Raw genomic sequence first — 10,022 nt, 5'->3', positions numbered from 1 at the left:
TGTTTGTGCAGCTTTATATGTTCTGTGCTTAGCATAAGTCCAGACACACAGTCAGACCTCAATAAATATTTGTTGAATTTGAATAAATCCTGTAAATATCTCACTTGGAGACATCAGCTGTGACATCTTCTCTTACTGCTTCTTCTCCCAGAAGCTCCTCATATAACCCAGGTCTGATAGCGGGGTGCGGGGCACAGGGGGCTGCTCCAATCCCAGAGGGACTGACACAAATTCCCAAAGGGGGCTGAATTTAGACCAGGCCTCAAAAGCCTGAAGTGACCTCCCCTCCCCATGTTGATGATGGGGTTCCTAAGGTGCAAGTGGGAGAGTGAGCAGAGGAAGCGGGTTTCAGGCCTTAGAACCCACTGAATTAACTCCTAAGAGGACTCTTCCTTTGCAGAGAGAATGCACGAACAAAGAAGGGAGAAAAGCAGCGGAGCCTCCCACAGCTGTCAGCTGCTCTCACCTCAGTCCATCTGGGGAAGGGGCTACAAAGCGGACAATCTTTATTCACAATTGGGGTGGCAGACGGGAGAGACCCCCAGGTCAGTCCAAAAGCAAAGATACGGGCGGAGCAGGGGGGAGATGGCGCAGGGCAGGGACTCAGCACTCGTCCTCGCCCAGCAGGGCGTAGGGGTTTCGGGCGGCCAGGCTGGACCCTGGGGCTGAGGTCGGGGTGTCCTCATCCCCTTCCCCCTCCTCATCCGCGTCCCGGTCCTCCTCTCCCTCCTCCTCACAGGAGCTGCTCAGCTCTTCCTCCTCCTCCTCCTCGTCACCTGCGGGCCCCACCCTGCCCTGCAAAACCACCAGCTCCATGGTCTCTGGGTGGGACTCCCAGGTGCCTGGGGAACCAAAACAAGAAAAAGAATGGAGAGTTTTGAGCAAGAAACTAATGCCAGGCAAAGATGGGGAAGAAGCAAAGACTAAGAATAACAATAACTTTTATAGCTGCTGGCATTCATTTGTTCATGCATTGATTCAACCTCTCGTGTACTGGGCACAGAACAGAAGCTCTGTGCACATTAACTCCAATCGTGACCACCACCTTGCCAGGAGGCAACTAACCACCCTGGTTCTGTAGAGCAGGAAGTCATCTCAGAGCTGCTTAGTAACACAGAGCTGGCCTATGGGTACAGAATCCGAATCCTCACACCTACAAAGCCCACACCTTTTGGCCTCCATCACAGCAGGGGCTAGGGAAGAACACTGGCCGACTGACCTTTCTGCTCGCTGTAGCCTGGGGGCTGAAAACACAGGCTGAGGCGGCCATCCAGTGCCAGCCGCAGGAGGCTATTGGCCGCTCTGTACACATCATTTCGGGCCGCCTTGGCTGTCTTGTAACCACGTTTCTCTGCCCAGGCTGGAAGGAGAAAAGAATGGGGAGGGAAGACCATCAACCAGGCCCAGTCACCATCATCCCACTCCCCTACCACAGAATATTCCAGGCCCGAGATCTTGCTGGCGCTGAGACAGAAGCCTAGGGGTGACTGGCCAGCTGCCCCATCGATGGCAGGACCTCTGAGGAAGGAGAGGAAAGGAGACAGGGCAAGGGGAGGAAAGCCAGGCGTGTGGAGCCCACCTTCACAGATGTCCCAGGCACACCACGGGTGTTCTGCGGAGGGGTCCTCGGCCTCTGGGTGGCGCAGGTGGAGCAGGGCCTGCACAGGGATCCGGGAGGCCAGGTAGCCCACGGCGGTGTATGGCTCCTGGATTTGGGCGATGGGGTAGACCCCTGCCAGGACCTGAGGGGAAACAAGAGCGCTCAGCACTTTCCTCCATCTCCTGCCTTCTCCCCGCCTCTGGCCCCTCTGCCCTTATACCTGCAACTGCCTGGGCAGAAGCGAGGGGAATATGAGGCCTGGACAGTCACAGAGCTTCACGGAGTGGGTGAGAAAGTAGGTCTGAAAGTATCGGGTGTGGCCCGGGGTTCTGGAGACACTCACGACCTTCCGCCCCACCAGACCGTTGATCAGCGAGGACTTGCCCACATTGGGGAAACCTGAGGAACACAAGGAGAATTAACACCTGACAGATCCTTACTCTGTGACAGGCAGGACGCCGAGCTACAGCTACAGATGAACGGAGAACTAAGGTGCAGAGAGAAAGGAAGGAAGCAGTATAACATCGCAAGTTACAAATCAGGCTCCGGGCTGCCAGGGCCGAATGCTGGCCTCCCCATTTACCTAAGCTTTGTGACCTCATGGCAATTTACTTAATGTTCTGAGTCTCTGTTTCCGCGTTTTACAGAGCAGATACCTGTAATCTCAGAGTGGTCAGGATGAAATGAGAAACAAATATAATCGCGTGGCACTGTGTCTGCAGTAGTCTAAGTGAGACATGCATCTCATGATTATCAAACTTGTCCAAGGAGAAGACAGAGCCCAGGGGCTCACTACCACTCTCTTCACGACCACCACCTTCCACCACACATCTCCTCTACAGCACTCTGGCCTCCCAGTGCCAGAATCTCCCTCCCAAAGGTTTCTTCCATCCCACCTCTGTGGACTTACCCTGGACCTGTCACTTCACGCCTTCCAAATCTCACCTGCAAGCACCCCTCTCTCTGCCCTGACATCTCGTCTTTCCAGCTCACTTATTCTGGTCCCTCCATTCCAATAAGCCTCTGACACTGACTAGCTTGGGAACAGTATTCAATACCCAACTCACGTCCTCACTTCCCTTCTTATGCAACTTAGATTCCATGATCCAGCTTTACAGCCAGTCCCCCTCATAGACCTTTCACTCCCTGGTCCCACCTCTCCCCTTCTTCTTAGTCACCTGGCAAAACTCCAACCCTGTAAAATGCAACTCTGGCCATTCAGCAGCGGACTGAGGCTGGGCAAAGATGCACCATGGTGCTGACTGCACTCTGTTTACAACCCACTCACGTACAGTTGGCCCTTGGTATCCACAGAGGATAGGTTCCAGGAGCCCCTGTAGATACCAAACTCCCTGGAGGCGCAAGTCCCTTATATAAAATGGCATAGGGCTTCCCAGGTGGCGCAGTGGTTAAGAATCCACCTGCCAATGCAGGGGACACGGGTTTGAGCCCTGGTCCAGGAAGATCCCACATGACGCGGAGCAACTAAGCCCATGCGCCACAACTACTGAGCCTGCCCTCTAGAGCCTGCGAGCCACAACTACTGAACCTGTGCACCACAACTACTGAAGCCTGCACACCTAGAACCCATGCCCCACAACAAGAGAAGCCACCACAACGAGAAGCCCATGCACCGCAACGAAGAGCAGCCCCCGCTCACCATGACTAGAGAAAGCCCATGCGCAGCAACGAAGACCCAGCGCAACCAAAAATAAATAAATAAGTAAATAAAAATTTAAAATAAAAATAAATAAATAAATAAAATGGCATAGTACAGTCAGCCCTCCGTATCCACGGGTACCTTGATTGTATCTCCTCTCAAAAGTGGGTGGGGGGATAAGACTCTCCTTTGACAACCCCCGCAGCCTCGTTCCTCTCTCCTCTTTAAAAGAGTTTTACTGTAAAGTGCCACAACTAGAGAGAGAAAACCCGCATGCCACAACTAGAGAGAAGCCTGCATATCACAACTAGAGAGAAGCCCATGCACCGCAATGAGAGATCCCGCATGCCGCACCTAAGACCCAATGCAGTGAAAAATAAAAAATTTTTTTAAATAATAAAATATTTTTTAAAATAGGGAAGATTCTCCTTAGACTTAAAGAGTTAAGACCCAGAAAGAAACTGACACTTCTAAGCTACTACTCTAATTTAATGATCATTCTATGATGGACTGATTACTACAACTAAAAAAGTTAATATGTAAATCGTATAACAGTGCCTGGTTCACAGCAAGCATCATGTAGATGTTAATTTTTAACATTATTATTATTACTATTATCACTATCTGTCAGGCTTTGTTAGGCTCTCTCTACACTATTCCCTCCATTCCTCTCATCCATTCATTTTTTTTAATACAAATTTATTTTTATTTTTGGCTGCATTGGGTCTTCATTGCTGTGTGCGGGCTTTCTCTAGTTGTGGCAAGCGGGGGCTACTCTTCGTTGCGGTGCGCGGGCTTCTCATTGCGGTGACTTCTCTTGTTGTGGAGCATGGGCTCTAGGCGCCGCGGGCTTCAGTAGTTGTGGCATGTGGGCTCAGTAGTTGTGGCTTGTGGGCTCTAGAGCACAGGCTCAGTAGTTGTGGCGCACTGGCTTAGTTGCTCCGCGGCATGTGGGATCTTCCCAGACCAGGGTTCGAACCTGTGTCCCCTGCATTGGCAGGTAGATTCTTAACCACTGTGCCACCAGGGAAGCCCTCATCCATTCTTTTAATTGAGCATCATTGTCCTCATTTTTCAAATCAAAGTCACTAAGACTGACAGTGGGTAAATAACTTGCTTGAGATCACTATGCTGAGAAGCAGAATTTAACTCAGGTGTGCCGTGATCCTTCCACGACAGCAGAAAGCCTCCTCTGCCCTCAGAGACCCTGGAGCCTAATGGGACCTCACCACCTTCCCTCTTTTCCAAATATTGAAACCCTGTGCCTCCTAGGAGGCCGCCTTGCGTGGCCGCCGCTTCCTTACCCACACAGCCGATGGTCATCACCCCATCCTTGTAGCGCTCCCGTGTGGGGCCTGTTGGCTCCATCGCTGAGTCAGTCTGCTGCTCCACCAGGACGGCCGGCCCGTCCTCCTCTTCCTCCTCCTCCCCGGAGCCATTACCCCAGGTGGCTCCGGCCACATCCCGGGCAATCTTCTCCCGCCAGCTGCTCAGGTCCACTGTGCAGGGAAGGAAAGAAGAAGAAGGTTCTCCCCGGGGCCACTGTATATGATGGCGCAGACCATGCACTGCACAGCTGATGTAAGTGGCGCCCTCTGGATTGGGTAGGGCCAAACTGCGCAACAGCGACTCTCCCCAGGCTTCATTTGACTCCATCCTGGAATCGGGTGCATTTCTGAGTTTCTGAAAAGCACTGGCAACACTGAAGACAGCAAACCAGTGGGGCTCCTGCCTCCCTGCTGCCTCTCTTGTCCCACCAAGTCAGGCTGCTCCCTCTCCCACCCACCCCATGGCCTCTCACCTGAGTCCATAATAGAGGGACTGACTTTGGGAAAGGTGAGCAAAATGACTTGGGACTTTGGGTGTCCCCCACGGCCTCCCACAGCTCCCCTCTAAGGGGCACATACCTTTCCCCGCAGTGATAGCTTCACAGGCTCTCAGCAGCTGCTCCGGCCCCAGAGCCCGAGTCCATCCTCTCCCCCGCCTCCGACTCTTCTTCAAGACTGAGATCAGAGGGCACAAAAGCGTGAGCACACCCCATGGGGCTTATGTACCACCCCCTCTCTCCCACCACCCTCAGGCCCTAGATCAGGTCCCCCTTTGTCCCTTGCCACCCCACCTCTCCCACGCTGCCCTCCTCATTGCCCACTCACCACTGCTAGGGTCCTGTGGGGTGCGGGGATCCCGAGGAAAAGAGGTGAAAAGAACAATGTGGAGCTGGGGATAGTGTTGATGGAAATAATGCTTCCAGGCAACCACGAGAGCCGGCGGGGCCAGATCCACCTTGTTCAGGACCAGCACCAGGGCCAGCCCTAGCTCTCCAGTCACGTACTCATAAAGTGCTGGTGGGAAATTCACAACCTGGAACAGGGATGGTAAGAGGAGGGAGTGATGCGAGGTCAACCCAGAGTTCTCTGCTTCCAGCTCCCCCCACAGCAGGCACAGCTTGGAGACAAGACCCTGGTGGAAGCAGATTCTGGGGCAACAAGGATAAATCAGCCAAACTGAACTAGGAAGACAAAGCAGGCATAAGTAACACTTATGTGTTTGTCTCTGGGGGGCTTCCTGTAAGGCCTGATTAGGAATGGAAATGAGCTAAAAAGAAGACAAGGAAACAGAGACCCCCAACATACTGGGCTAAAGGCTGAGATCACTCACAGAGCTGGGGGTTGGGATAGAAATTAATATCTATTTTCACAGGTAAACGACTGTCTACATGTGTACGCAAACGTGTGTGTGCACGCACACGTGTGCATGTTTGTGTTGAGCACGTGTAGCTGCATAAGTGAGCTTGTGAATGCACATGTATGTCTGTGAGTATGTAGGAGTGCGGGTGTACATGTTAAGGAGCTCCAACCTAAAGGTCCGCACAGACTCCAGACCTCCCTTTCTCCCACTGGAGGACAACAGTGAAGTGGCACAGCCAGGTCACACAAGGGCTGCCTAGCAGCAGAGTCTAGAGCCTTAACCACTACCCTAGCATCCCAGGTGAGGACGAGTTCTGTAGTGACTGATATGACAGGGAAGGCCCCTTCACAGAATCCCTTGGAGCTCCACACTGGGACTTTCTATTTAGCCCTAGTGGAGCTAGGAAACAGGATGTGTATGCAGTTTTCCATCAAAGAAATAGAGGAGAGAAAAGGCAGTTGGCCAGGGGAGGAGTGACAGGCTCTGACACTGATGAATAAAGACTGAGTTCCTGACTGCAGACATCAGGATGGGGTAGAGGAGACTGGAAAAGAAGAGGTTACCTCTCTGACTCCCAACTCCTGTCTCTGCCCTTTACCCGGCAAGAATCTTCCCCACTCCTGCCCCTTACCCACCCTCATCCCCAGGACTCACTGGATGTCGGATATCAGTAATTAGCAGAACAATGTCAGACATCTCTAATACTCGCCACAGCTGCCTCCACGTCTGAAAAGACAAGGTCAGTGGAAGAGAACCTGAGCCCAGAGTCGCTCTCCTGCATGACCCCAGACCAATTTGGCCACGGGTGACTATGCCCCACTCCTGTCCCCACTCTAGTCTCACCTCCAGATTGTGCTCAAAGTAGCTGAGTTTCTCAGAGGTGTAAGCCCCATGAATCTTCCCAAGATACTCCTGGAAGCTCCGTTCCTCCTGGCTCATCAGTTGCTCCTTGGACATCTCATAGCTCCAAGGAGGACGTCGGGGAAAGTCCAGGACTGAGAAATCAAGAAAAAATCCAAATAAGTCTGAGGATAGTTTCAGGACTCAAGGGTGCATCCATCCCAGACCCCTTCTTCCTCCCGGTCAGCTCTTACTCTTCCAAACTCCTTTCCCCAGCCCACTGCCTGTCCCAAGCATCCAGGCATTGAGCTCTCACTCACCGGAGCCGGGCTGATAGACCTCCCAGATGTCCAGCACCAGCAGCTCAGCACTGATGGGCTGTAGCACTTGCTCCCGGGCTGCTCTCTTTCTCCTCTCCACCTCCTCCCGGCTGTCTCGTTCAAAATGCAGCCGGTATCTACAGGACAGGGACCACGCCATCCATCACAATCCTTGGCCACGAATTCCCCTCTTGGGCAGGCAACTTCGCAAAGCTTTCACTCCAGAGTTCAAGTCTCCCCTCTGAGTCGGCCCTCTCCCAAATCTCTTTCACGCAACAGCAGGGCTTCCCCTAAGTTTTGCCCTTCTGAAAGCCAAACTCTCTCCAGCCCGTCCAGAAGGGAAGATTGTGGACCGCTCCGGTGACCCAGCGGCCCGCGGAGAACCGTGGCAACGCAGCCCCACCAGTTTCAAGCCTCCCCCAACGGCAGCAGGCTTTCCCCCAACGCTCTGACTTCCGGGTAGGCGGGGAAGCCCGGACCAGAGCCCCCTGTCCACTCTCACCGATTTGGGTCATAGCCTCGTGAGCCCAGCCCCTGGGAAGGCTGCTGGTTGAGCCTGCGGATTTGATGGGTCACAGACTCCCCGTCCGAGGTGTCGGTCTGCTCCTCCCGCCGCTCCCGGCTCCCGCTGCGGCTGTTGGAACTGGATCGCAGCCCATCTTGAAGCCCTGCGGGGAGGAGCCGGTGACGCCAGAGCTGGCCAGCTCTCCCGGGCCAGAAGACCCCCACCCGGTCGGCCTGGCTCCTCCCCACACCACCCCAGTCTTTTGAGGCCGGACCCTCCCACCTACTCTGCTCAGGACCCTCCCGGATGTGCGTGGGGAGAGGCACTCCTCCTCCAAGGATCTGCTGGGATGACGCCCCGTTGGAGCTGGAGGGATTCCCCTCCCCCAACACTCCATCCTTCCCCACTCCTTCCAGATGTAGGGGTCTGGGATGAGGGAATCCCCTCCGCGGTCGCCCACGCGCGTCGGCGCGCGGCCGCCACCCCCTCTCACGCCTCCCAGAGGTGAGGCGGGCACACCCCTCCTCCCAGATGTGCGGGAGTCCGAGCCCCGCCCCCTCCCCTGGCTCCCGCACTGACCTCGCTTCCGCTCCCGCTTGTCCTGCAACTGCTTCTTCTTCTGCTTCACGCTGAAAGGCTTCTTCCTCGGCATGGCCCGGACCAGTCACCTGGCCCGCCCTTCGCCGAGCTCCAGCCGCCTCAACTGACTCCCCCCGAGCCAGCCCCCGCCGAAAGGGCCCGGGACACTGGAGGGGGCGGGACTGGAAGGTGACGTCAGCGGGCGGGCCAGGCCGATGCGCCCAGGCGGCCCGGGTGGAAGGCAACCAGGGGGAAATACAGTCACTTCCCACTGGGAGCGAGGCAAGAATATGATGCGGGGTGGGCTACCCGCACGTGAGAGCCAGTGGAGCTGAGAGGGCGCAGCAGCGGCTAGGAAGGAGGCGCGCGTGGGAGGGTCGGGCTAACTTCGTCACGGACGCTACCAAATCGCGTTTGGAGGAGGGGGGACGCGTGTCATCACTACCTTGCGAGCCGAGGAGAAGCTACCACTCACCTGGAGGGGGCGGTGGAGCGGAGGGCGGGTCCTACCACCTGCGGGATAAAGGGGCGTGGACGCGCAGAAGCTACTTTACCAATCCTCCGGCTGAACCTTAGAGGAAAGCCGCGACTGCGCGTCCCGGGAAGGAAGCCAAGTTGATGGGCGACACTGGGGACAGGGTGAGAGGCCTTGAGGGGCGAGTGGCGGTCTGGAGAGCCCTGGGCACCGCCCTGCTGGGACCCAAATTCCTCGTGGGAACGATGGTAAGCAGCAGGTTTATAGATCCTAAGTGCAAACGGCGGCCGAGGAGGGAAACCCAGGTGGAACAAGGATTTTTGGAGGGAGGTCATAGGGCACGAAGTTGTGCCTGCAGCTGTTACCATAGAAACCGGGGACCGGATGTGGCGATCTTAGGGTGCGACAGCCGTCTTTTCTCAGGCCTTCTGGCCCGAGAGCCTGTCGACTCTATGGCACACTATGAGGAGCCGGCTGTAGGGTTTCTTCAGCGAGGGGAGGAGCGAGCAACTTTTTCCACAGCGTTTATAGAAACGCAGCAAAGGAAAGGTTTGAGATTGCTGCCATGCCTGGCAGAGACTGAGGGAGGCGGCTGATGTGAGAACAGCCAAAGTTTCCCCGCAGCCTTCCGGAAGTGAAATGGCGGGAGCCTCACCCTCACTGTCCACTGCCCCCCCGGAAGCGGAAACAGAATCTCGGCGTGCCCCTTCCTCACTGCCCTCCAAATCCAGCTGCAGCCATTGCGGCAACCACGATGCCGAAACGAAAGAAGCAGAATCATCAGCAGCAACAGCCGCAGCAGCAGCCCCCACTGCCAGAGCGGGAAGAGACTGGAGATGAGGAGGATGGGAGTCCCATCGGTGAGGAACCCGGGAGTTGTGTGCACATGCCTGTCAGCCGGCCGAGGCGAGGGGTTGGGGGCTGAAAAGGTGCGGGGAAGGGGGTCTCCAACGGAAGGAGGAAGGGCGCACACGCTGGGGCTGGGGCTGGGGCTGGGGCTGGGGCTGGGGGAGGCCTGGCTGGGATGGAAAACTAAATGAGTTCTCTTACTTGAACCCTCAACTTCAAACCAGCCACTAAACCTTTCTAAAGAAGGCAGGGGAGAAGATAAAGAGCTCGTGTGCGCAGCCGCAAAACGACAGGGGAGAGGGGCCCTAGAGAGGTTGTAGGTTGCGATGACTGGGATGACAATTTGTGACCAGACGTTCACGGGGAATGTGGAAGTGCAGCCATCTGTAAACTACTCGGAGGTGGGGGGGTGGGGGGAGAGCTATCTGATTGGCCAGCAGTGAAAGAGAGGAATTGGATTACCTCTGGAATCGCTTGGGATCTTTTGGATAGCAACAATGTAAGGG

The 10,022-nt window shown here is 55.4% G+C and overlaps 2 protein-coding genes across 4 annotated transcripts in view; one reads left to right on the top strand and one right to left on the bottom strand.

The window, feature by feature from the left end:
• Positions 1-479: 479 nt before the first annotated feature.
• On the bottom strand, positions 480-9,257 carry GNL1 (G protein nucleolar 1). Of its 2 annotated transcripts, none has more exons than XM_007449210.1 (12): positions 8,193-9,257; positions 7,611-7,776; positions 7,109-7,245; positions 6,792-6,943; positions 6,603-6,674; positions 5,414-5,621; positions 5,168-5,263; positions 4,565-4,759; positions 1,821-1,999; positions 1,580-1,742; positions 1,220-1,360; positions 480-842 (listed from the first exon to the last, which is right to left on the bottom strand). In XM_007449210.1, exons 1-12 carry the CDS (start codon positions 8,263-8,265, stop codon positions 604-606), a joined length of 1,821 nt encoding a protein of 606 aa, XP_007449272.1. In that variant the 5' UTR covers positions 8,266-9,257; the 3' UTR covers positions 480-603. The 2 variants fall into 2 exon arrangements, with proteins under 2 accessions (XP_007449272.1, XP_007449273.1); XM_007449211.1 differs by having other exon boundaries at positions 491-842; positions 7,611-7,736; positions 8,204-8,551.
• PRR3 (proline rich 3) overlaps positions 9,059-10,022 on the top strand; it is a 5,515-nt gene continuing 4,551 nt past the window's right edge. Inside the window, exon 1 of one of the 2 annotated variants that reach the window (XM_007449212.1) lies at positions 9,059-9,527. In XM_007449212.1, the coding sequence (XP_007449274.1) occupies positions 9,422-9,527 (106 nt within the window). In that variant the 5' untranslated portion in view covers positions 9,059-9,421. The remainder of the gene's footprint in view (positions 9,528-10,022) is intronic. The other variant, XM_007449213.1, reaches the window with a different exon arrangement.

This window comes from Lipotes vexillifer, unplaced genomic scaffold, assembly GCF_000442215.2.
Source record: "Lipotes vexillifer unplaced genomic scaffold, Lipotes_vexillifer_v1.1 scaffold657, whole genome shotgun sequence".
Classification (NCBI taxonomy): domain Eukaryota; kingdom Metazoa; phylum Chordata; class Mammalia; order Artiodactyla; family Lipotidae; genus Lipotes; species Lipotes vexillifer.
Note: the sequence above shows the minus strand (reverse complement) of the source record. Positions and strands in the feature narration are given on the sequence as shown.